At 42.1% G+C, this 27,487-nt stretch overlaps 2 protein-coding genes across 14 annotated transcripts; both read right to left on the reverse strand.

The window, feature by feature from the left end:
- Positions 1-122: 122 nt before the first annotated feature.
- igfbp7 (insulin-like growth factor binding protein 7) lies at positions 123-15,273 on the reverse strand. Of its 4 annotated transcripts, none has more exons than XM_071410768.1 (5): positions 14,789-15,270; positions 11,075-11,202; positions 8,385-8,492; positions 3,030-3,156; positions 123-2,289 (listed from the first exon to the last, which is right to left on the reverse strand). In XM_071410768.1, exons 1-5 carry the CDS (start codon positions 15,204-15,206, stop codon positions 2,267-2,269), a joined length of 804 nt encoding a protein of 267 aa, XP_071266869.1. In that variant the 5' UTR covers positions 15,207-15,270; the 3' UTR covers positions 123-2,266. The 4 variants fall into 4 exon arrangements, with proteins under 4 accessions (XP_071266869.1, XP_071266870.1, XP_071266871.1 ...); XM_071410769.1 differs by having other exon boundaries at positions 11,093-11,202; positions 14,789-15,269; XM_071410770.1 differs by lacking the exons at positions 123-2,289; positions 3,030-3,156 and adding an exon at positions 5,485-5,900 and having other exon boundaries at positions 14,789-15,273.
- A 131-nt stretch (positions 15,274-15,404) lies between these two features.
- Positions 15,405-25,872, reverse strand: cox18 (cytochrome c oxidase assembly factor COX18). Of its 10 annotated transcripts, XM_071410760.1 has the most exons (10): positions 25,701-25,824; positions 22,896-23,032; positions 22,356-22,480; positions 21,573-21,634; positions 20,262-20,687; positions 19,037-19,137; positions 18,505-18,671; positions 18,260-18,375; positions 17,305-17,412; positions 15,405-16,231 (listed from the first exon to the last, which is right to left on the reverse strand). In XM_071410760.1, exons 5-10 carry the CDS (start codon positions 20,673-20,675, stop codon positions 16,064-16,066), a joined length of 1,074 nt encoding a protein of 357 aa, XP_071266861.1. In that variant the 5' UTR covers positions 20,676-20,687; positions 21,573-21,634; positions 22,356-22,480; positions 22,896-23,032; positions 25,701-25,824; the 3' UTR covers positions 15,405-16,063. The 10 variants fall into 10 exon arrangements, with proteins under 10 accessions (XP_071266861.1, XP_071266860.1, XP_071266862.1 ...); XM_071410759.1 differs by lacking the exon at positions 22,896-23,032; XM_071410761.1 differs by lacking the exons at positions 22,356-22,480; positions 22,896-23,032.
- Between the last annotated feature and the right edge of the window lie 1,615 nt (positions 25,873-27,487).

Raw genomic sequence — 27,487 nt, forward strand, 5'->3', positions numbered from 1 at the left:
TCTGGATTTGAAAAACTGATATATTGCTTTCATAGTGTCACACTTTCATAGTGTCACACAAATGTTCTGTGCAGAAGTCTTGATCATGTAATATCGAAATAACCACAAAAAATAACCACAAGTCAATTTTTGTATTTATTAGTGATGTACAGCACCTGTCACATAGTAATAACATCTAGTGTTAGTAAACCATGCACCAACGTGAATACAGCAAATTCATACATACAGCTTAAGTCTGGAAAAACTAGAAACATTTGGGAAAAGCAATGTCCGCTGGCCTCTTCATTGGAGTTGCAGACTTTTAGCACCGAAAGTGGATCTCTACATTCCATCATAAATCCTCCTTTTTCTACGCCATTTCATACTTGTCGGTTGCTCAATATGCCCTACAGTACATCCCCAGACATCTGCCACTGTTTGGATTGGTAGCTAAACCCGTAGTATGCGAGTACTGGGATTATATGAATGCAAGAGTGTTCTGAGTTTGGTTTTCCTTCCTCTTATTCCTGATCACTCACTCCACACAATGGCTTTTGCAAAGGCATGTCTTTATGGCTTGTCAAGCACCATGTCAAGGGAAATAATGATTTGTGTACTTTTCAGGAGGTCCAAAAAATAACCTTGGTACATTAGAAATAAAAGAAAAAATAATTTCAAATGTAAGATTTATTCAAATTCATGTGTTTTTTCACATTACAATTTTAGTAAGGGTAATTTTTTTAATGCCGGGTGTCTATGTTTCTGCCTTGCCCACAGGGCCGAACTACTGCATTTGTGGCCACCGGGAACCGGCCTCCATTTTTGGGGGGTAATCCGTTAACTTCCTGCATTTCAAATTTTGCCATTGTGCAGATTTTTTGTTGTTGTAGTTTGAGTGCTATTCTGCACATTTTGTCATGAAGCTAAGAGAACATGTTGCAGTTTTAAAGCTAAATTCCTGCAATTCTACACTTTTTGCCAAGGGGAAAGGATATTTTTTTGCGGTTTTATAGCTCATCTCATGCTTTTATTCACATTTTGCCATGAGGCTGAGAGAAAATGTTGCAGTTTTAAAGCTACTTTCATGCAATTCTACACATTTTGCTATCATATGCTAATAAAAAACAATAGGTCAGGGGGCACGCACCCGTTCGTTAATCTGTCCCTGCTTGGCCAACTAGTGATGGTCTTGCAATGTATTCTTTTTGCTAGAATTAAATGGAATAATTCACAAAAACAGTAAACTACATCAAAAAAAGATGGTGTAAGAGTGAAGCATGCACATGCAATTGTGTGTGTGCACATACACAGTGTACAAAACAGTAGGAACACCTGCTCGTCCTATGACACACTGACCAGGTGAAAGCTATGATCACTTGTTAAATCCACATCAATCAGTGTTAATGAAGGGGAGGAGACCGGTTAAAGAAGGATTTTTAAGCCTTGAGACTTGGATTGTGTATGTGTGCCATTCAGAAGGTGAATGGGCAAGACAAAAGATTTAAGTGCCTTTGAACGGGGTATGGTAGTAGGTGCCAGGCGCACTAGTTTGAGTGTGTCAAGAACAGCAATGCCGCTGGGTTTGTCACGCTCAACAGTTTCCCGTGTGTATCAAGAATGGTCCACCACCCAAAGGACATGCAGGAAATTTGACACAACTGTGGGAAGCGTTGGAGTCAATGTGGGCCAGCATCCCTGTGGTTGGCTTTTGACACCTCGTAGAGGCCATGCCCCAACAAATTTAATCTGTTCTGAGGGCAAAAGGGGATACAACTCAACATTAGGAAGGTGTTCTTAATGTTTTGTACACTGTGTACTTATTGATGAATGACTTGTGTGTGATGTCAGTGACAATAAATGTGTGTGAGAGGCCTAGATGACTCTTGTGGATGACTGTCTACAATACAGTGTACTGAATATCACTGAAAACTGTGACTTGTTACAGGTCCTGTGTGGCTCAGTTGATAGAGCATGGTGCTTGTAATTCCATGGTTGTGGGTTTGATTCCGATGGGGGACCGGTATGATTATTATTTTTTAAATGTATGCGCTCACTACTGAAAGTTGCTCTGGATAAGAGTGTCTGCTAAATGACAAAAATATTTAACAAATATTTAACAAACGGCAACGTTCTCAAATATAAATGTGATGGATCTCTGGGATGCTAATGGTTGCTGTTGGTCCTCTTTCTTAGTCATTGTACAGGTCTACTGGTGGGATGGTCGGGGCTTCTCCCTCTCCTGATCCTTCCAGGAGTCGCCACTGAGGCTCTACTGTGCTGAGACGCCTTACAGCTCATCATCCTTGGCCACTGGGAGAGAGACACACAGACAAGAGCACAATGACACATTGGGTAAGTGGATTTCTAGGGTAATGGTCCTTAGCTGGTCCTATTTATGACCAATGATAGGGGAGACCTATGTCTTATATGTGAATCTGGGGGAGACCTGAATTACTTTGATCGGTTTCCATCAGATTTGTATCACATATCTAGCCCCGGTTCCTTTTTTAGATCACTGGTAATGAAGAGGTGCTTAGATCTTGCAGGACGGAGAGCGTCCCTTGTTTTGAATAGTGTCCATCATCACAGATCACCAGGGTTGGAAGAACACCTAAAAGTAGAGCTTTCCTTTTGATATGAACGCCGTTCTCACTCAAACATCCAAGTTCTTTCCCCTGGAGTGCAGATGTATAGGCAGTGCAGTGAGTGCATCTGTCAACGCTCGCACCAAGTTACACACCCAGTAACACGCGCTGCCTTGTCGAAGGCAACCATCAAGCCCTGTCAAGAGAGCAGCCAGGTGATGTGGATCAAGCTAAGTATGCACTCCTAAACATGTCAGGACAGAATGGGAACCACGGGCTAGCGGGCTTGAATTCCAAACAAGTCACACATACTGTACATACACACCCTTTGATTTTCCCTTTGAATACCTACATTTTCCCTTTGTATGTGGTAAATATCCCCCTTTGCCATATTGTGTGGGTCTATAGATTTAACATGAAACAGAGTAGAAATAGCAGTGAAATAGAAAAGGATGCGCTGGGTACCTTTCTTGACAGGGATGTCATCGATGGACTCCACCACGTGAATGGTGCCCACCGCTGAGGCCTCTCCCTTGGCGTTGACAGCGTGGCACTCATACGAGCCCGCCTCTTCCTTGGTGAGCGGCGAGATCTGAAAAGCATGGTGGTGGCGGTTATCGCCTTATCTGATTTTATCAGAACACGCAAGGCGACACAAACGCAGCCTCAACTCTTCCTCCCAGCCAAGCTCGGCTCATTTCGACAGAGCAAGGGTGCCATTTCAATTGGAAAGAAGCGTTCTGGATTGTTTTACGGCTGTCTGACTGCTGTCCAGTGCTGGCTTGCACCTGTGTAGGTCTTTAGATACTTCTCACAAGTACAAACATATCATGGAAGATGGCCAATGAGTAGAAATTTTGAAATTCTATGAAGAAATTAAACGAATGTGATGTTTGACAGCAGGGGAGCAGAATACTGAGAGAGAAAGAGGGAGGGAGAGGGATAGATAGATCTAACCACTGAACAGGGCCCACCAATGTTTTTTGTTGATTTACTCAGACATGGAGGAAGGAGTTGCATGTGTATTAAACTCTCTGTTATGCAGAGGATCTGAACAAAACCAGTCAATGATTAGCATTCATGGATAACTTTGGAATGTGCCTCAAGTAATATTATTCATAAATAAAGTAATAGAATGTCAGGTATCTAATACATAACTCTTCCATCCTATGCTGAATTTCTACCTTTACTACCTCTGTGTGTGGGCCTTGAGGTATTTGACTGATTTGTTTCTGTGGGACAACCCACAAGTCTGTATGATAGCTAAAATCCTTTGTACTAACAGTGTTTCAAGTCAAGGTCTGATTTCACTATTACTGAAACAGGACCCAGGTGGTAAATACAAAGAACCAGTCCATCTAAAAAACTGGAGACCCCTTACACTGCAGTGTTGTGATGCCAAAATCTTAGCAAAATGCATAGAATTTAAACGGTATTTTGTCAGATATTATTCATCCTAATCAGACAGGTTTTTTTTACATGGATGATACATTGGAGATAATATAAGACATGTACTGGAAAGACTATAGAACACTATGAAAAATCTGGTAAACCAGGCCTGGTATTCATAGCTGGCCTTGAAAAGGCCTTTGATAAAGTACGACTGAAATGTATATATACATGCCTGGACTATTTTAATTTTGGAGAATCTCTTATACAATGGCTTAAAGTTATGTTTACTAACCCCAGGTGTAAAATGGAATGGCTACTTCTCAAAAAGTATTAAATTGTCAAGAGGAGTAAAACAAGGTTGTCCACTATCGGCATATCTATTTATTATGGCCATCGAAATGTTAGCTATTAAAATCAGATCCAACAATAATATCAACGGGCTAGAAATCCAGGGCTTAAAAATAAATGTGTCACTGTATGCTGACATTTCCTGTTTTCTTTTAAACCTCCTGTTTTGTTTGTTTCATGTTAATTAATAATGTTTTCCCGGTCCAAAATTACCGCCCCATTATAGCTGTTTATAAATCCATAATATTACATATAATCGCCTAATGTTGTGTTAGATCTTTTTATCAACTTCAGTTTTGAACTTCTATTTTCTATTTATGGCCTGTTATTTATGGCCTTTTGAGTAAAAAAAGCATAATGTATGGATTATTTTTACTATAACAAATACTCAGATGAAACATATTGTGTATTTATCACAGACTACTTTGTGTCAAAGTTTAACAAGGACATTTGTTTTGAAACCATTTCAAATGTTTAAATTGTGGCAGGATTTTATGTCATCAACCTGGTGTATCTCGTATCCGATAACATTTTCATTTGACAGCCAACCCCTCCTCTCAGTTGGGGATGAAGATCAGGATAAATTCCCATTCTTTGACAGGAATGTAACAACAACCTCAGCAGGGCCCTCTTCCTCATCACTGGATTGTTCCACATCGGTTGTCTCTTGGTCTGGATCATATTCTGTGTTGTCTTCAACTTCTGACACTTCCTCCTCTAATGCATCTTCACTGTCAGTTTCCTGGCCTCTCTCCTCCTCGTGATTAAGAGCCTCACATACAGTATATCATTTAGTCATTGCGCTGCCACAGAATGAATTGTGAGCAAGGCCTCAAAAAAGCTTTATATACCAGAGCTGCGAGAAAAGTTCTATATATTATTGAAACAATGTTGCGATTGTTTGTGAGAATGCCAACAGGTGTGGTTCCTGTGAGGGAAAAATTATATTGGGGAAAAGTTCCTGTGGGTGTTGTCATGGAAGCCAAGTAGGGGAGTGAGGTGTGTGTGCTCAAACACACATGCATCTGGGGGTCTGGGAGAGGAAGTGTCCATCTGATGAATGGGCATGTGGCTTAACTCAATTTTATACACTAGTTGTAGTCTCACCCATTAATTTCTAATGACCGGTCATTTTTGACCGGGAACACAAGTGTACAAGAGTTAAATAAAACACCCAAAATTTTAAGAAAATCATCAAAATTTATTTTGTGTGTTCAGATGCCCTGTGTGTGACAATCAGATTGAATGAACTACAGTCGTGGCCAAACGTTTTGAGAATGACACAAATATTAATTTTCACAAAGTCTTGCATATACTCCAGAATGTTATGAAGAGTGATCAGATGAATTGCAATTAATTGCAAAGTCCCTCTTTGCCATGCAAATGAACTGAATCCCCCAAAAACATTTCCACTGCATTTCAGCCCTGCCACAAAAGGACCAGCTGGCATCATGTCAGTGATTCTCTCGTTAACACAGGTGTGAGTGTGGCTGGAGATCACTCTGTCATGCTGATTGAGTTCGAATAACAGACTGGAAGCTTCAAAATGAGGGTGGTGCTTGGAATCATTGTTCTTCCTCTGTCAACCATGGTTACCTGCAAGGAAACACGTGCCGTCATCATTGCTTTGCACAAAAAGGGCTTCACAGGCAAGGATATTGCTGCCAGTAAGATTGCACCTAAATAAACCATTTATTGGATCATCAAGAACTTCAAGGAAAGCGGTTCAATTGTTGTGAAGAAGGCTTCAGGGCGCCCAAGAAAGTTAAAGTTGATTCAGCTGCAGGATCGGAGCACCACCAGTATAGAGCTTGCTCAGGAATGGCAGCAGGTAGGTGTGAGTGCATCTGCACGCACAGTGAGGCGAAGACTTTTAGAGGATGGCCTGGTGTCAAGAAGGGCAGCAAAGAAGACACTTCTCTCCAGGAAAAACATCAGGGACAGACTGATATTCTGCAAAAGGTACAGGGATTGGACTGCTGAGGACTTTGGTCAAGTCATTTTCTCTGATGAATCCCCTTTCTGATTGTTTAGGGCATCCGTAAAAAAAGCTTGTCCGGAGAAGACAAGGTGAGCGCTACCATCAGTCCTGTGTCATGCCAACAGTAAAGCATCCCAAGACCATTCATGTGTGGGGTTGCTTCTCAGCCAAGGGAGTGGGCTCACTCACAATTTAGCCTAAGAACACAGCCATGAATAAAGAATGGTACCAACACATCCTCCGAGAGCAACTTCTCAAAACCATCCAGGAACAGTTAGAACAGTCTATTTCTGGAAAGATCACCTTGATTAATTATTTAGTCATATCCCAGTTTACCTATATAGTTAGGACCCTACCTACACCCAACGACTTGTTTTTAAAAATGATATGAGCAATAAATATTCCACTTTATTTGGAACCGCAAGCCAGACAAAATTAAATGGGAAAATGAAATAATCTCCAAAATATCACTATTTTTAAAACAAACAATAGACATCTGGTTGCAATTTCAGTTTAATCCACCAGGAAAGTCAGAACAAATATTATGGTTAAACTCAAATATACTGTAACGACCCTGGGTTTATAAGCGCGGAAATCGACTCTGCCGCTCGAGCATGCTTTTGCGGCACAGTCGATAGCGCGCCGGACCTCGGGCTAGAAGGTCGAGGGTTCGAGACCTGCTCCCTGCCTGTTTCATTACATTGGTGTCGGAAGGAGCATGCTTTTGCGGCACAGTCGATAGCGCGCCGGACTTCGGGCTAGAAGGTCGAGGGTTCGAGACCTGCTCCCTGCTGTTTCATTACATTGGTGTCAGAAGTGATCGGACCTCGCATCCACGATGTGAGTGTGCTTGGCCGGTGAGCGCGTTCCTGTTAGACGTAGAGTCGCAAGCTAGCGCGAGGACGCGCTCTTTGAAAGGAGGGAGTAGTGTAACGACCCTGGGTTTATAAGCGCGGAAATCGACTCTGCCGCTCGAGCATGCTTTTGCGGCACAGTCGATAGCGCGCCGGACCTCGGGCTAGAAGGTCGAGGGTTCGAGACCTGCTCCCTGCCTGTTTCATTACAATACTAACTGATTATTTTGTAAAAAAATTTAACAGTACGATCTTTGTAAATTATATCATAAATATGACTGGTTGAGTTATGTCACACATGCAGTTAACAAAAAGAGCAGACATTTACTATATATCTAAAATTGCAGCATTACCGTAAAAATGGAGGAGGCAAGTGGAAAGGGGAGAAAGTAAGGAACTTGTCTGTTGGCCCTTTATTAAAGACCAAAATTGGCTAAAGAAAATTGTGATAAATGAAGTATACCATTGTAATTTAAGGACCAACACATTTACAGCTGCGCCATACAGGTTGCAAAATAGTTGGAAGGATATTTTTGATGTATGGCACATGGTTTTTGAACTGATATACAAAACGACACCAGATTCAGAATAAATTAGAGTTTTTCAATTTAAATTATTATACAAAATTCTTGCAACCAATAGAATGTTATATATATATATATATATATATGGGGGATACAACCATCCCAGCTCTACAGATTTTGCTGCGAAGAGACAGAATCATTAGATCATAGCTCGTTTTTGGTCACAGGTTCAGAAATGGCTGAAAGATTGCAACATTTACTTGGAAATAGCACTGCTGAGTGATTTTGAAAAGTCAATTGATCAATATAATAATACTCTTAGCAAAGGTGTTTATCTTTCATTTACAATCTGTAGAAACTATGAGAGGGGTTGACAGTAGCTGAAGGCTGGGACTAATGTAAAATATACTGTCTGTGAAATGTATTTAGTATGGATAAGCTGGCTGGCAGTGGAAGCCTTGTATTGTTTTCCATTAGTTTACTCCAATTAGGGGAGGCGTGGCAGGGTTACAAAAAATATATATATATATATATATATACTTTTTTTGTATATATACAGTATATATGGGGGATTGGAAATGATGCAGATAATTACTCTGATAGAAACCACTATCTAACTGCAATGTTAAAGCTGATCTACCCCCTAAAAAATACAATAAAAACATTACAAAAAGTAGTGTGTGTGTTAATGTGTGTGTGTGGGGGGGCTGGTTGGACTCACCAAGACCCAGCCGGTGACCTCATGTTTCTCAGGTCCTCCACGGGTCTGAATGGCCAGGTTGTCTCTGTCTCCTGGAAGCAGCTCCATTCTCTGTTTTCCGCTGGTGACCTGGGAAAACAACCATTAACTTAATAACTAACTAATCGAATCAACTCATTAAAAGCATGCTGTGTGTGTGCAGCTGTGAAACTGAAAACATTCTACGCTTCAGCACAAGAGACAACTGGCTAAATCAAATGTTATTTCATGTAATCTAGGATCACATTCTCTTTATATGACCTAAGCTCAGACACCGACATCTACAGCTATAAAAACACATGATATAAGCAAAGAAAATGAAGGCTCACCTGGGAAATCAGTGGGACATAAAGAAAGAGACAGCAGAGACATAAGAAGGTATTGAAAAGGAAAGATGGATGTAACACATATAGAGTTGCAAAGGGAGGGTATTTTAATTAAAACTTTCGAAGTTTACCAGTAAACTACCAGAATTTTGGTATCTTTCAAGGATTTTATGTAATCTATCACAAGACATCTAGTGGCCCCTTTGGATACTTCAGATTATCACAGGTGTCTGTAATTATCTCTGGCCCTCGGTGTGGCCTAATCACATGTCAAATATCTGAAATAATTAAATAAGATTTTAAAATAAAAGAATACAGTGACAGCTGTAAAACATGATCCTAAATATAAACCATCAAGTTAGTGAATACCATTGGTGTTTTAATGAGGGTTTCAGCATGAAATATCCTTTATATTTATTTGTAATGGCGGCGGATGAATGGCACGACAATGGGTCTCAGGATCTTGTCACGTTATATCTGTGCATTCAAATTGCCATCGATAAAATGCAATTGTGTTCATTGTCCATAGCTTATACCTGCCCATACCATAACCCCACTGCCACCATGTGGCACTCTGTTCACAATGTTGACATCAGCAAATCACTCGCCCACACAAGGCCATACATGCCATCTGCCCGGTACATTTGAAACCGGGAATTGTTCGTGAAGAACACATTTCTCCAGCGTGCCAGTGGCCATCGAAGGTGAGCATTTGCCCACTGAAGTTGGTTACGACGCCGAACTGTAGTCAAGTCAAGACCCTGGTGAGGACCACAAGCACACAGATGAGCTTCCCTGAGATGGTTTCTGACATTTTGTGCAGAAATTCATAGATTGTGCAAACCCACAGTTTCATCAGCTGTCTGGGTGACTGGTCTCAGAAGATCCCGCAGGTGAAGAAGCCGGATTGTGGAGGTCCTGGGCTGGCGTGGGTACACTTGGTCTGCGGTTGTGAGGCCAGTTGGACGTACTGCAAAATTCTCTAAAACGACTTTAAAACGACTTTAAAACGGCTTATGGTAGAGAAATTAACATTACATTTTCTGGCAACAGCTCTGGTGGACATTCCTGCAGTCACCATGTCAATTGCACGCTCCCTCCAAACTTGAGACATCTGTGGCATTGTGTTGTGTGACAAAACTGCACATTTAAGAGAGGCCTTTTATTGTCCACAGCACAAGGTGCACCTGTGTAATGATCATGCCGTTAAATCAGCATCTTGATATGCCACACCTGTCAGGTGGTTGGATTATCTTGGCAAAGGAGAAATGCTTGCTAACAGGGCTGTATACAAATTTGTGCACAACATTTGAGAGAAATAAGCTTTTTGTGCATGTGGGACATGTACGGGATATTTTATTTCAGTTTCTGAAACATGAGACTAATACTTTACATGTTGCGTTTTATATTTTTTGTTCAGTGTAAATGGGTCAGATTTAACAGGTCAAGGCAAATCTCAGATCTAAGGGCACAGTTCGAAACAAAGCAACATTCTGTTTAGCTGAGAGAGTGGTAGTTTGGGCTAATCGACTCAATAAAACAATGCTTACAACATCAAAACTTATATAAATGTAATCTCTTTCTCTCTCAGTGCAGGGATTCTTGTTTTGGCCCATCTTGATTAAATATATGTTTTCATATTAAATCCTATATAGAGTGGTCTCTTGCTCTATTTTGAGAGTAAGCAAACAGTAGGTTAACTTCCTTGTCTGTCCAGGAATGATGAGTTGTGATCTCCACATTGACTTCTTGCATCCTGGCTTTCCGTGGCCCTGTTTGTCTCCCCTCCCTTACCCTTTTCTTACATATTTTCTCAACCTCATTCTGAATTATCCTCATTAACTTTAGTATTTGTAGTGTCTCTTTAGTCTCTGTGAAACCAATGGGAATTTCATGCTTCTTTACTTTGTTTCCCATGAAGAATGTTAAGAATGTTAGCCGCTGACCGTGGGTATGAGTAAAGCCTTGACTGTAAAGATCAGATAATATTTAAGGATTTCCCCTCCAACCTCTCATGTCCTGTGCTATTGTGTCAGTGTGTGGTTAACAATAGCATGCTTCATATCCTCTATTTTCACATCTCTTTTATCCATTGTGTACTCAAATGCAGAGCCCAAATCAACAATCAGTGGAAGGGGACGTATGAATAACTTGACGTAGGAAAATACATTAACGACCTACCGTATGTACAGTTCTTTGGACCATCATACGAAACTACATATGGGATTGTTTCTAAAACAAAAGATACCCATATAGAAAGACTTTTCTCAAAGCATGGAGCGATTTTTGATTTTTTTTGTACCACACCTGAGAAAAGTGTGGATTCAAAAGTACTAGAGACCTCACAATTGAACCTTCTGGTACCTTCTTCCAGGTGATCACGGGGGTGGGGATTCCAATGGCCTCGCAGCTCAGATACACCTGGGAGCCTGTGACATTGTAGACCTCACCAGGGGCCGTCACAATGACAGGTGCTGTGGAGGAGAAGAAAAAATAGAAAAAAGTGAGACGATTGAGTGGATTTATCATCTCCTTCAAATCAACCTGTAATGCTTATCTTTTAACTTGGGCGGAATCAGAGATAGCTTTGCTGTAATCCACTGGGACTAGCTGGTACAGGTCGTAAATTGTCAAAGCAGCAATATCCGAACTGAGAGATGTTCTGATTGATATGTGATACATGTATTATATAAATGAACAGATAGCATCTCCAGTCCCTTTAGCCATCCAGAAAGGAATGAATGTGCCTTTTTTTTTTTGGTTAGTACAGTAAGTGAAGGAGTTGATGTAACATGGACCACATAAAGGAGTTAGAATGAATTCTGTTTACTTAGGAATTTAGTGAAATATTAAGCATACTTTCTCCCTTTAGTTTTCTCATGCCAGTCAGAATTAGTTAAAAAGTAACTCTGGTTTTGCAATACGAACACTGAACATTACTGTCCTTGCCTTTCAAACATTGGGACAGGTTTTATGCGGATTTGCACAAATTCACAAATATTATTTAATCTGATAAACAAAACTTCTAGAAATGTGCTTGGCTCAAACAGAATTTTCTGTTTTTATGGATCAAGAAAATGTGTGCATTTACAGTTGAAGTTGGAAGTTTACATACACCTTAGCCAAATACATTTAAACTCAGTTTTTCACAATTCCTGGCATTTAATCCTAGTAAAGATTCCCTGTCTTAGGTCAGTTAGGATCACTACTTTATTTTAAGAATGTGAAATGTCAGAATAATAGTAGAGAGAATGATTTATTTCAGCTTTTATTTCTTTCATCACATTCCCAGTGGGTCAGAATTTACATACACTCAATTAGTATTTGGTAGCATTGCCTTTAAAATGGTTTAACTTGGGTCAAACGTTTCAGGTAGCCTTCCACAAGCTTCCCACAATACAAGGGTGAATTTTGGCCCATTCCTCCTGATAGAGCTGGTATAACTGAGTCAGGTTTGTAGGCCTCCTTGCTCGCACACACTTTTTCAGTTCTGCCCACACATTTTCTATGGGATTGAGGTCAGGGCTTTTTGATGGCCACTCCAATACCTTAAGCCATTTTGCCACAACTTTGGAAGTATGCTTGGGGTCATTGTCCATTTGGAAGACCCATTTGCGACCAAGGTTTAACTTCCTGACTGATGTCTTGAGATGTTGCTTCAATATATCCACATAATTTTCTTTCCTCATGATGCCATCTATTTTGTGAAGTGCACCAGTCCCTCCTGCAGCAAAGCACCACCACAACATGATGCTGCAACCCCCGTGCTTCACGGTTGGGATGGTGTTCTTCGGCTTGCAAGCCTCCCCCTTTTTCCTCCAAACATAACGATAGTCATTATGGCCAAACAGTTATATTTTTGTTTCATCAGACCAGAGGACATTTCTCCAAAATGTCATTTCTCCAACATTTCTCCAAAAAGTACGATCTTTGTCCCCATGTGCAGTTGCAAACCGTAGTCTGGCTTTTTTATGGCGGCTTTAGAGCAGTGGCTTCTTCCTTGCTGAGCGGCCTTTCAGGTTATGTCAATATAGGACTTGTTTTACTGTGGATATAGATATTTTTGTACCTGTTTCCTCCAGCATCTTCACAGGGTCCTTTGCTGTGGTTCTGGGATTGATTTGCACTTTTCGCACCAAAGTACGTTCATCTCTAGGAGACAGAACGCGTCTCCTTCCTGAGCGGTATGACGGCTGCGTGGTCCCATGGTGTTTATACTTTCGTACTATTGTTTGTACAGATGAACGTGGTACCTTCAGGCGTTTGGAAATTGCTCCCAAGGATGAACCAGACTTGTGGAGGTTTACACATTTTTTCAGAGTGATTTATTTTCATTTTCCCATGATGTCAAGCAAAGAGGCACTGAGTTTGAAGGTAGGCCTTGAAATATATCCACAGGTACACCTCCAATTGACTCAAATGATGTCAATTAGCCTATCAGAAGCTTCTAAAGCCATGACATCATTTTCTGGAATTTTCCAAGTTGTTTAAAGGCACAGTCAACTTAGTGTTTACTTAATGTAAACTTCTGACCCACTGGAATTGTGATACAGTGAAATAATCTGTCTGCAAACAATTGTTGGGAAAATGTATTTGTGTCATGCACAAAGTAGATGTCCTAACCGACTTGCCAAAACTATAGTTTGTAAACAAGAAATTTGTGGAGTGGTTGAAAAACTAGTTTTAATGACTCCAACATAAGTGTATGTAAACTTCGACTTCAACTGTACATAACTTCACACTTCTGGCACATAATACTTTGTATGTGTGGCACAAGTGTGGACAGAAATGTAGCTTTACTGAAATCTTATTTTAGTTATGAAGACTAGGCTTTGGATGACAGGGGTTGCAAAGTGAAGGCCTCCTTAGAATAATGTTGTGATGACACATGCCTATGGAAGATTGAATAGGGTTGTCTTCTCAATACTCCAACCCAAGGAATGGATATGATCATGACTATAATAAATAAGCAGGGTCTCATATACTGTTGGTAGAGGCCCCTGTTATTTTGAGTTCCGGTGAAATTTACTGTTACCAGTTAAGTATGGTCAACAAAATCCTGAAATAGGCCTAGCTAATAGACCCTGAGAAAACAAGAACAACATGGAGTGGAGAGAGGAATGGTGGCCTTGAACTTGCACCTAACGTAGTGCTATCTTTGACCTCTCTGCGAGCCTTAAGGGCTGTTGGATATGGGCAAATTAGTCTGGGGCTTTCCGCGTGTGGTATTACTTTTTTTCTGCCAGGCAGCGTTTTTTTTTTCATGTCCCGAACCCTTTCGCCTGCCTAATCCAGAACCAGCATGCAGTTATAATTAATCATGTAAAGGTTCACTGAACTAAACACTGAAGCCAACGGGCTTTGCTGTAAACCAACAGCGCCTGTCTGTGTGTATGTAGGCGAGGCGCTGCTGTTTGATTGACGGCCATTCTCCTTTACAAAATGTAAAATCCCTCCCTTGGAGGGTGGAATTTCAGACATGTCTGTTCAGGGCTGTGGAGGGTGCCACCCCAGAGTTCAGACAATGGCTTTCAGCCTATTCAGTGGCTGTCTTTAGTTAACTCTGGTTATTTTGCAAGGGTTATAGAGGTAGAGGATGATGTTAACCTTGTCCACACCCAGTGGACAGTGCCACAGATTTTCCATATTTCTCAGCCAGTTCTTCTATCCAGTAACTAGAGAGCACTCATGTCTCTGCATGGGTCCCAAGACAAATCAGTGCATTGTGGCAGTGATGTACAATAACAATGTAAGTTGATGGTGCATCGGACAATAGTCAAATCAATATAATTTAGAATCAGTTCATGCAAGGCAAACATTGACAAAAAATGAGATACCAGCAGTGATTAATACATTAACATAATTTACAGTAAATTAATGGTTAATTAGCCTACTCAAGAAATCTTAACGTTTTTTATTATAACTAAATTACTGAGAAAGGAGAAACATGAGTCAATATGAAAGTGAACCATCACACCAAAATGTAATATTTTAGGCACCTTGGTGAACTATTGGCTATCAGGCTATTATCCACTATAATAGAAGTGTCCCCATTCTCACCTGTTGCACATTTTCCTTTATTCAGGACTTTTATTTCAGGCTTCTCCTCGCTCACCGCTTTCAGGCTGGCAACTTTCAAGTCGCAGCCAGTTTTATAGGTCACTCCATCGGAGCCACACACTTCGTATTTGGTCTTGCAGGCGCAAACTCCGAGCTTTGTCTTCTTGTCGCTCTTAACGCACTCCAGTCCAGAGGCGCAACGCTTGGCTGTGGTTCCGCGCCCCCTGCATGGCTCCCCCTCTCCAGCCGCGCAAAGTGAACAACAACCGCAGGAGTCGAAAATCGTGCCAGACTTGCAGCCCACCTCTGGGAGAGGGTCGCACAGACTGGGTTCACAAGCGCCACAACTGCGCGGCACTCGGTCCGCAAATGCGGACGCAAGTGACAACGATAAAACCACAGCGAAAAACACTAACATGTTGCTTGCTGAGTTTACAGTTGCGTTTCTGTATGTGTTCAGCCTCCTACAGTGTGAAGCACTGTACAGTGATCAGCGATTTTGTTGTAGATCAACCACGCCCCTAAACCCCATCTTTGATTTCCATGTCTCCATCGAAGTTAAGGTCTAAGTCCCCATTATACATTTACTTACTTTGCAATTAACCAAATGCAACAGTTAATACAAAATGTTTTATTTTACTGATGTAACTTAACTAAATTACTTCCAACTTTGAGCACATCTGATGTCATCAATTTCTGGATCACAATAAAATGCACACAATAAAATCACAATAAAATTCACAAAATAACAAACCTTTCATGCAATTTACACTGAAAGTTCAAAGTACAAATGTAGTATCCATTGATCATCCATGACTGTGGTCGTTATCTTAAATACATTTCTTGCATGTCATTTGCCAGTTACAGAGTTACATTGCCAGTTAGTCTTCAATCACAACACCAAGTTATCCTGGGTAGAACAGGGAGTGGTTACCTTTCAAAGTAAACCTGCATGTACATGCTACAGTATATACCAGTCACAAACAGTTCTTGACACTGACTTGGTTTGTCAGATATGGACGTGTTGGATACTCCATGTACACAAGGTCTGATTCTCTCTGATGGACCGTGGTCCACTCTAGATCTTAGTTTAGTGGTCACCAACCCTGGTCCTGGAGAGATACATGGTGTACAGTGCAGGTGTTTGTTCCAGCCCAGCGCTAACACACATAATTCTTCAATTCATCATGAAGATTGACTGAATCAGGGGAAGGGGCTATGGCATTGACATGATTGGGGGCTACAGTCTATCTACTATCAGATGGAAAACCTCTTTCACTTGATGTATTTGGAGACAAAGGAAGAAGCGATGTCCCTGTAAGGCGTGTCCGAGTCGGAGCGCGTGGGGGGGATGCGGCACAGCCTCCGGAAGCAAGGCGAGCGCAGGAGCAGGTTGTGGCCCAGTCCCACACAACTGGAGCTTAGCCAGTACAGAGCCATGGACTGGGGAAGAAAGAGGAAGGGAGAAAGAGAGCGTTCAGCATAGACAAATAAGCAAAGTTGAATTCCACGCATAGCCGTAAAATTTTATTCAACCGAAAGCTTTAGAAAATGAGGTGCATACGGTTAGCCCTTCATATATATGTCTGAAAAAGCATGACCAAACATCACCTTGCTAAAATATATCTAACTAAACCAAAGATCGTGAGGAGCTTCTGATTTTTTTCAGACTCCCTTGCAGCATTTCACAAGGCCTACTCTCACGTGGACCCGTGCGTTTTGGGTTCCTCTTCGGCAGTTTCTTATGCAACTACAATGGTGCTCCGAGGGAGACACAACAAAAATTACGCTCCAGATTATCGAATCAGATTGAGGGGGGGCTAGATTGGGAGGCTGCATCAGTGTACCTGGGAAAGATAGGAACGAGAGAGGGCTTTCAAAGCCAGATGGGGGTCTTCAGGGACAAACAGGGTTTGTCTGTGGCAACATCTGCCCAACTGTAGAGTGTACAGAGTGTGTATGTGTCTTTCGCACAGTGTCCCAGATAAGCGGGACGTCCTGTGCATGGGTCTGTGGACTTGGTGGAACTATCACCAAAGTCGGGGAGAAAACATCCTCAGTGTTTTTTCTGCTATCACCATTTAAGTGGGCTTCTAAACAAAGTGTTAGTCTCATCCATCCCTTACGTAATGTGATGGGTGGATAGGCGCACGGGGCAATGGAGGTTATGCCTGTCTGGGCAAGAGGGAGACAGAGGTGTGGCTGAAGTCTTTTGTTTCAGGGAGGGTGTTGCCATAGGGATGGCTAGTGAAATGTGCTAGCTGTCTTAATTTACAGGGGGAAAGTGATGGGGCATGTTTAACAGCTTTCTTGAGGACATGTTGTTGAAGGACAAATGGTTTGTGGTTGCGTGTGCTGACACATACAAGCATGCAGACACACACACACACACACACACACACACACACACACACACACACACACACACACACACACACACACACACACACACACACACACACACACACACACACACACACACACACACACACACACACACACACACACTTTCTTACGGAGGGCACGGTGGCAGCTATGGGTATCATCAACAGAGAGATCCCTCTGATAAAGTTGGTCACATACTTCTGGAACTTGGATGCTTCTATCCTCCGCAGAGCAAATACCTGACAGCACAAATAAACAAGACTGAAGATCTCGACATTCTCATTGCTACTGGGAAATGAATTCTGGTTTTTAATATCTATTTACGGGTCAGCGCGGGATGCAGAATGACCAATCTCAAATGTTATTTGTCACATGCTGTGTAGACTAACAGTGAAACGTTTAAAGGGATACTTCGGGATTTTACCAATGAACAGCTCTACTTCCCCATAGTCAGATTAACTCATGGGGACCATTTTTATGTTTCTGCATCCAGTATGAAGGAAGTTAGGTAGTTTCGCAAGCCAATGCTAACTAGTGGTAGCGCAATGACTAGATGTCTATGGGATCTACTAGCTTGCTAGCAGTTACCATAGACTTCATCATTGCGCTAATGCTAGTCCGCAACTTCCTTCAAACTGCACACCGAGACATAAAAATGGTATCCACGAGTTCATCTGACTCTGGGTAAGTAAATAAAGGGCTTCATTGCCAAAATCCTGAAGTATCCCTTTAAATCAAAAACAGATGTGACTATCACAAAACTAGTCCGAACCAAGCGAGCAACTCACATCACTATCTTTTTCGCATCCCAGTAGATAATCTACGATAGTATGTTCTGTCCTAGCCTACATTTGAGTATTTCATTACACCAAAACCTGACACTCCACTCCACCCCCTGAAATCTATTGTGAGTTGAACACAGGTCTATCTGAAAGCATGTTAGGTGAGGAGTGTCCTCTTGTAAAAACAACTGCCACAGGGTCTGAATACTAGGTGGATCAAAGCTTTCATCTAAAAGGTTTCCCTGTTGTGTGTCTAATGGAGGTGTTGCTCAAGCCGGGTGTGTTAGTTCGACCAGGGCCTCACCTCTGTGATGAGCAAGTTGACGAGGCCCAGAGAGACAGGCATGATCCAGGTAGAGTCAGGCAAAGTCAGGTCAGAGAACCATAGAGTTCCCCCTACTGCCAGCTCTGTCTGCAACGCTGAAAACAAAAATCATATTTGAAATATTACATTCCAAACTTAAAGCAAAACAAATATGATTATGTAGCTTGTAGAAGATACAACAGACTTGATTGTGATTCAAGTCCGTGGTGAGTGTGGAGGTTTACCGGTGGCAGCATCAGACACCCCCAGGCTCAGGTTGCGCAGGGCCAGGGAGAGGCATACCCACATGGGCAGCTGCACCCATACCAGCAGACTGGCTTTGAAGGGGTGGCAGTTATCCCTCACGTACAGCTCAGACACTATCCTCTTCAGGTTCTTCTTGAATTTGTATCTAATGGGACACAAAGGAACCCAAATGCCAGGCCATTAAGGAAGTTCCATTTTTAAAGGCACTACTTTTAAAACCTCATAGCTGACTTTGGAAACCTGATATAGTGTAATATATCAGTTGAACAACATGGAACCTTCCATAGAAGTTCCATTGTATTCCATAACTAACCAGATCTAAAAAGTTAACTGTCATACACCATTACATTGACAGATAGGAGCAAGAGAGCACTTTTCTTTGAAGAAAATTTCAAACTGCATGGAAGTGTGTTGTGTTTTGGTTAATATTTATAGGCTGTGGTTTCGGAGTTGGTGCCAAGCTCCCAGAGGGAGCCCTCCAGGAGCCCAGGTCAAAGGTCATTTATTCACCGGCAGTGTTTTTCCGTCCAGCCCTTATCTTTGGCCCGCATCGAGATCTCGTAGCGCAGCCTCTTAGCCAGCTCCGCTATCTCCACTTGCAGGGCTTCAACCTAGCTGGAGGCAAAGAGGAGCATGGGGGTTAACTTTGATTCAACATGGACTCCCCCTGAAATGCAGCCAAAAGTTCTAAATTACACAGCCCACATTAGTAACCCAAAACTGGACATGGGTCGTAGAGGGAATCAGGCTGGCCAGGGAGCCTGGTCATAAAGGACCACTCTCTGAGTTATGACAACTAAACATTCAACCCGACTGCTCCTTTTTTTAAATCAAGTTCTCAAAGTCCTCCAACAGTCCGGGACCTTGATGTACTACAGCCAAATATCAAAGTCAAAAAGCTGTTTTTCTCATGATGACTCATCATGGAGGACATTCATAGGCTTGAGCAGAATGCTGCTGCGTGTGTGTGAGGCATGTGGGAGCGATATGCTGACCCTTACTCTCACACAGTGGGAGAGAGAGCAGCACTGGGGAGGGGAAGGAAGGTAGGAGGAGGACACGGGGGAAAAAACTGGAAAAAGAAACAACCGACAGCTGAGGAAGACGGAGGAGTGGGAAAGAATGCTTAATAAAGGCCAAGTGCTCAGCAATGTTTGCACAGTCACAGAAAAACATTGGCTGACTTTAAATTGCCTGTCATAGTCCCCCAGAATGTGTGTAAACATCTTCCTGGGATGCTTCAGTAATGGACAAGGATGGGAGACGAGGGAGTATCAAGTGCAATAGTGAATAAGCAGCAGAGAAAACCTTCCCATTGTGACTATATCATGTTCCACAGCCCACTTGTTTCACACAACAATATGGATGAGAACTTCAAATCCTGTTTCTGTACATTTACATATCAAATTGTTAAGCAAATTATACATTACACCAGCGGTGCATCTCAACAGTCTAACGTAGCTTCCTCATCTCTTTTCCTTGACCTGCACTCATATGTATTTGCAAAATAGGTGAAACCAATGGTCGACGCTTCCTGGATATTTGCTTTCAACTTGCCAGTTCTTGCACATCTGTGCAGATGAAGGAAATAAGACGAGGAAGAATGCCACTTGACTTTAGACTATAGAGATGCACCCAAGGGCTTCTCAATCTCAACTCTGCCCGTTAGGACTAGTGTGGGCTGAAAGAAAAAAAACACTACAATATAATGCTTGGTACTTGATGCAACACAGACCTTTGCTATGATGACGGCCTGATAGGCTCCAAGTGGCAGTGTGACAACTGTCCTCAGGGCCACAGTGGTGCATACGATACTGGCCCACCATGGTAGACCTGTGGTCTGATGGACAGAGATCAGTAGCTGCTCAGTCAGATGGACAGGAGTAGAGTCTGCTAGGCTCTCATACCAGCCTGTACCGCTGGTTGTAGATGCTGGTCTACATGGCTGAAAGCATAAAGTTGATTTGAGAGGCAGACTAGGACGGAGGCGTGTTAATGTGGCCACCCGAAGGGGGACGTGGCTGCGGTTCGTTTTGTGGTGGTCACAGGCAAAGGGAGCGTGGGAGATGCTTCGAATGGGAGGTCTGGGTGACAGGTGGCTGATTTGATGTAATATCCACAGTGAGCCAGGTCTCACGTTCACGGGCATCTTCAGACAAATCTGTAGAGAGGATAATTTTTAAGAAGTAGGCATGGGCAAAAGAAGTTGCACAGTAGTATGTAAATCAATCACCATTGGCACATTTTTATTTAGCCTAGCTAGCAGCAATGACTGGCCCTTCTGTAATGGAGACATACACGCCACCTAGCTAGCTACATAGGCAACAAGGTCAATGGACATTGGAACTTTTTAGCTTTGCAGCAAGTTTTCCATTACTTTAGGGCAGGTATTTGCCAGCAGCATACCACCCTGCATACCACTGCTAGCTTGCTTCTGAAGCTAAGCAGGGTTGGTCCTGGTCAGTCCCTGGATGGGAGACCAGATGCTGCTGGAAGTGGTGTTGGAGGGCCAGTAGGAGGCACTCTTTCCTCTGGTCTAAACAAAGATCCCAATGCCCCAGGGCAGTGATTGGGGACACTGCTCTGTGTAGGGTGCAGTCTTTCGGATGGGACGTTAAACGGGTGTCCTGACTCTCTGAGGTCATTAAAGATCCCATGGCACTTATCGTAAGAGTAGGGGTGTTAACCCCGGTGTCCTGGCTAAATTCCCAATCTGGCCCTTAACCATCATGGTCACCTAATAATCCCCAGTTTACAATTGGCTCATTCATCCCCCTCCTCTCCCCTGTAACTATTCCCCAGGTCGTTGCTGCAAATGAGAACGTGTTCTCAGTCAACTTACCTGGTAAAATAACAGATAAATAAAAAATTCCCAAACTGGGGTACGCAATGCCGTCTATACATTTGGGTGAGTTTTTTTCTCTCGCCTGAGTAGCCTCGTTCCACCGCCAAAAATAAAATTAAACCATCTAGTGTTCAGCGAAATAACAACACAATGTCAAATACAGGTAGCCTAGTCAAATAATTAACATCCAATCACACTAACCGTTACTATCTCGCGGGAATTCCACTAATGGTCCGTATGTAGCTGCTGCTCATTCCGTTTGCCTGAAAATGGATTTTAAAAAGTAAGGCCCGCGTCCATAGAGACATACCAGCTCTACTGGTAGTACTGCTACTACCAGCAGTACTACACCTGCACCTGTCGACGTCAAGTTGTTCTGCTTCCACGAGCACATCCAATACTAGCATCAGTAATTCTACATTTGTTGTTAGCCCAGCTAGCATGGACACTGACAGTTGTGAATCTGATGCAGCCGAAGAGCTACTTCCCCCTTACCCGTGAAAGCACCGAACAGACGGGGACGTTGGACCATCGAAGAGGCGCAAATATGATGAGAACTACATTGATTTTGGGAGTAGTGCCTTTCCTCAGCCACAGTGTGTTATATGTGCAAAAGTACTATTTCACAACTCGATGAAACCTTCACTCTTGCGCAGACATTTAAAAACAAAACATGCCAATTTGGAAAATAAGCCACAGGAGTTTTTTGAGTGAGAATAAAGACAACTTTTGAGTAGTAAGACATGTATAAAAGCAACAGATAACATTAATATGAAGTGGCTAGAAGCATCTTATATGGTGAGCTACCGAGTGGCTAGGACAGGCAAGCCCCATACTATTGTGGAGGACTTAATTCTTCCTGCTGCCGCGGATATGGTTGGGACAATGCTGGGGGGAAAGGCTAAAAAACTATACAGATAATGCCTTCATCAAACAACACTGTTTCAAGACATGGCAGGAGATGTTTTGAAACAATTCGCATACAAGCCAGTGAATGATATGCGTTACAGCTGGATGAGTCAGACGTGGGAGGCCTGGCACAGCTTCTGGTATATGTCCGTTATGTTTATGCGGGGTCAATTAAGGAAGACATCCTCTTCTGCAAACCACTGGAAAACAGGAGAGGATATTTTTTAAGTACTAGACAGCTTTGTGACATCATTGTGACAGCTTTGTGACATACTGATGTCGCAAAAGCCATGACAGGGAGACATAGTGGAGTGGTAACGTGCGTGCAAGCAGTTGCTCCCGACACCACTTGGGTACACTGCAGCATCCACCGAGAGGCTCTTGCTGCCAAGGGAATGCTTGGCAGTTTGAAAGACGATTTGGATACTACGGTAAAAATGGTTAACTTTGTTAAAGCAAGGCCCCTGAACTCTTGTGTATTTTCTGTACTATGCAATGATATGGTCAGCGACCATGTAATGCTTTTACAGCATACAGAAGTGCGCTGGTTATCATGGGGCAAAGTATTGACATGTTTATTAAAATTGAGAGACCGGCATAAAGTTCTTTACTGACCATAATTTTCACTTGTCTGACCGCTTGCATGATGAGGAGTTTCTCGTCAGGACCGGAGTTGGGTGCGCAATTACGCAGGTACTTTCCCGAAAAACAGATGATACAAACAACTGGATTCGTTATCCACCTACCGATATCTGAACAAGAGAGCCTCATTGAAATTGCAACAAGTGGTTCGGTGAAATTTGAATTTAATTAGAAGCCACTGACAGATTTCTTGATTGGGCTGCGCTCAGAGTATCCTGCCTTGGCAAATCGCACTGTTAAGATACTGATGCCCTTTGCAACCACGTACCTATGTGAGAGTGAATTATCGGCCCTCACTAGCAAACTAAATACAGGCATAGACTGTGTGGAAAATTATTTAAGACAGACTCTCTCCAATACAACCCAACATTGCAGAGTTATGTGCATCCTTTCAAGCACATCCGTCTCATTAACCTGTGGTGAGTTATTCACAATTTTCGATGAACAAATAAGGTTTTATATGTAAGATGGTTAAATAATGAGCAAAATGATTGATTATTATATTATTATTTATGCCCTGGTCCTATAAGAGCTCTTTGTCACTTCCCACGAGCCGGGTTGTAACAAAAACTCACACTCATTCTTGTTTAATAAATGTATAGTGTGTGTGGCAGGCATACGATGACGTCAAAACAACATTTGAGAGTGTGCTGACCCTGGTGCTAGAGGGAGTATGCAGCTGGAGGCTGAATGTTTGAAGGGGTACGGGGCTATAAAAAGTTTGGGAACCACTGCTTTAGGGGAATAGGAACGACTCAAGAAAGCTGTTGTAAGCGAGCAGCAAGGTTATCTTACAACTAAAACCTCTTTGTAGCTAGTACATCATGTACTGTACTAGCCCTTGATATTGACTCTCAGTTCCATTACACATAAGAGTCATTGGACAAAGGCGTCTTCTGTACGGGGGAGTTTTGTCGAGGTTTCGGAAGCATAAGGACTTTCTCTGTCTTATCTGATAATAATAATCAATAAAAAAGGTTACATTGATACCTTTATAGGGTTAGTTAATTCCCACACGGCCATATCTCTATGTTACAGTGTTCATGGAAAACCTCCCTTAGCGGAGTTGCCAACAACCGGGAGCATCCGGTTTTCAGGGATACAGCTAATTCAACATAGCTTCCATTTCCTCTGAAAAATGGAAGTGGGAACTCTGCTCGGGCATATTTTAAAGCCTGCTACGTTAGGTTAACCAGAGAGGAAGAAGCGAGAGGGACAACTGGGGCCAAAATCTCTTCTCCAGCAGGTGGTGTTTTTTTCATTTTTTCACTCACCAAGCAAGGAGTTTTGGTATAGAGCTCAATAAGTGTGTTGAATTTGGTTAACAAAAAATGTTATGTTTTTTTTTGCTACGTGTGGCATATTTGATCGAGTATTAGTTTCGTAGGTTGTTACGAGTGTAGTGATATAAGTACGAAAAAAAAAAAACGAAAAAAAGAGTACCCACTTTATATCAGTTGTACCTGGTTGTCACTAGTTCCCACAGCCACAAAGTCATAAACCCCGCCAATTTCTACAATTTTAAACCTAACCACACTGCTAGCCTTAATGAATGTTTACGATAGCCAATTTTGAATGCGTGTTTGTGGGAACTAGCGGAAAAAGTTGTGCCTTTTGTTCACACGCATATCTGCCCTCTCATCGGCTAGAATGGTACCACCTGATCTTGCCCCCTACCGACTGCCTTTCATTTTTTAAGACGTTTCTTTTCATTGTTAGAGCGGCCACTAGAGTATCTGGTCAATATAATGGATAATCTGTGGGTTAACGAAATTATAAACTAGGTGGTTCGAGCCCTGCATGCTGATTGGCTGACAGCCGTGTTAAATCAGACCTCACCTTGATGTATCTTGCATAAGAACAGTCCTTAGCCGTGGTACATTGGCCATATACCACACCCCCTCGTGCATTCTTGCTTAAATATACACTACCTGTGCTAATTACCCATCTGCGTCTCCTAACACCTGCGTGTAAACCTTAAGAGCGACGCCAAAAAACTGTTAACGGTGTACAATATGTTTATTTTGCATTTGTGAAATTATTTTGATGTGATATGAACGTAAAGGGATTTATGTTTCCAGAACACTACCGCAATTGAGAATCGATTCATGTTTAGATGGAGTATTTGGCTGTTTTGGTTTCCAGAGCCAATTCACCTTTAAACATGATGTAAGGTCATTGGACCATAAGGAGTAACGTTACGCTCCTTTAGTCGATTATGGGGCTACTCGTATGGGGCTACTCGTATTGTGAATCGAGTCTCAATTGAGACATAGTTCTAGAAACAAAGCGTTTTACTTTTATATCACATCAATCATATACACTAATCAAAATACACTTACTGGACACTTAACGGGCTTTATCACAGTTGACACTTTCAGTGACAATACTTTCTGGCGGCCTTCAGTTACACACAGGTGTTTGGAGCATGTTAGATAGCTAATTAATTAACACAGGTGGTCCATCTGTCTTCCATAAACACGGGCTGCAACATGGAGATATAGCCATGTAGGAAACATAACCTTATAAAAAGGTGTGTATCAATTGAACGTTTTGTTTTTTGAAAATTGTTTCTAGCTGATATGGAAGATAAGGTCCAACGCAAGCGATGCGTGTTAAATGTTCGGACCGAGACGGGGCTCTTGACAAAACATCCCGTACAGAAGACACCTTCGTCCAATGACTCTTGTGTAATGGAACTACGAGTCATGAGGCTAGTCAGTGACATGCAATTAGCTAGTTATAGCATGTAGTAAGGACAAAATAATACATTCTCACCTTCGTTCCACTTGCAAAAACTAATATTTAAATGTATGTCCCAAATCTATACATTACAATGCCGCACGCTAAATCTAGCATTCATTTATGATTTCACCTCCAGCTGCCAAACGTGTCGCGGAAATATGACGTCTGGAAAATAGTTAATACGCCTGTGAGAGGCTAGAGCATTAGCACCACCTTGCGGAGAAACGTATGTATGCCCTGAAACCTGCAATTGATCATGAAGGAATGCGTATTTAAAATTACATTTTTTACCTTTATTTAACTAGGCAAGTCAGTTGATAACAAATTCTTATTTACAATGACGGCCTCCCAGGGAACAGTGGGTTAACTGCCTTGTTCAGGGGCAGAACCTTTCGATTACTGGCCCAACGCTCTAACCACTAGTCTACCTGCCGCGTATGAGTGAAATTATTGAATCTTCCACCATTTAATCATATGTGTGCTTCCAATAGTTATGTCACACCCAAATGTATTTAACTTATTTTTCATTTCCGTGATATCTCTCTGCAAAGAAAAGGTGAGCCATTCTTAATGGGTCTAGAAACGTTATTTTCATTGGGTCATAGAACTACCTGTTGAGCAAATCTAGATAACGTTGCCCGTTAATGTATTAGGATACTTAGGCTATTTTTATTTTGTATTTATTATGGATCCCCATTAACTACTCTTCCTGGGATCCAGCAAAATTTAAGGCAGTTTATACAATTTTTAAAATATTACAATACAGATTTCACAACACACTGTGTGCCCTCAGGCCCTTACTCCAGAACTACCACATATCTACAGTACAAATTCCATGTGTACGTGTGTATATAGTGTGTATGTTATCGTGTGTGTATGCATGTGTCTGTGCCTATGTTTGTGTTGCTTCACAGTCCCCACTCTTCCGTAAGGTGTTTTTTTTGTCTGTTTTTTCAATCTAATTGTACTGCTTGCATGAGTTACTTGATGTGGAATAGTCATGGCTCTACATAGTCATGGCTCTATTTAGTACTGTGCACCTTCCATAATCTGTTCTAGACTTGTGGACTGTGAAGAGACCTCTTGTGGCATGTCTTGTGGGGTATGCATGGGTGTTCGACCTGTGCGCCAGTAGTTCAAACAGACAGCTTGGTGCATTCAACATGTCAATACCTCTTATAAATACAAGTAGTGATGAAGTCAATCTCTCCTCCACTTTGAGCCAGGAGAGATTGACATGCATATTATTAATATTAGCTCTCTGTGTACATCCAAGGGCCAGCCGTGCTGCCACGTTCTGAACCAATTGCAATTTTCCTAAGTCCTTTTTTGTGGCACCTGATCACAAGACTTGAACAGTAGTCCAGGTGCGACAAAACTAGGGCCTGTAGGGCCTGCCTTGTTGAAAGTGCTGTTAAGAAGGTAGAGCAGTGCTCTATTATGGACATACTTCTCCCCATCTTAGCTACTGTTGTATTGACCATGACCATTTACAATCCAGGGTAACTTCAAGCAGTTTAGTCACCTCAACTTGCTCACGTTCCACATGATTTATTACAAGATTTAGTTGAGGTTTAGGGGTTAGTGAATGATTTTTCCCAAATACAATGCTTTTAGTTTTTTAAATATTTAGGAATAACTTATTCCTAGCCACCCACTCTGAAACTAACTGCAACTCTTTGTTAAGTGTTGCAGTCATTTCAGTCGCTGGAGTAGCTGACGTATTGTGTTGAGTCATCCACATACATAGACACTCTGGCTTTACTCAAAGCCAGTGGCAATTCATTAGTAAAGATTGAAAAAAGTAAGGGGCCTAGACA

This window comes from Salvelinus alpinus, chromosome 7, assembly GCF_045679555.1.
Source record: "Salvelinus alpinus chromosome 7, SLU_Salpinus.1, whole genome shotgun sequence".
In the NCBI taxonomy this organism is placed as follows: Eukaryota; Metazoa; Chordata; class Actinopteri; order Salmoniformes; family Salmonidae; genus Salvelinus; species Salvelinus alpinus.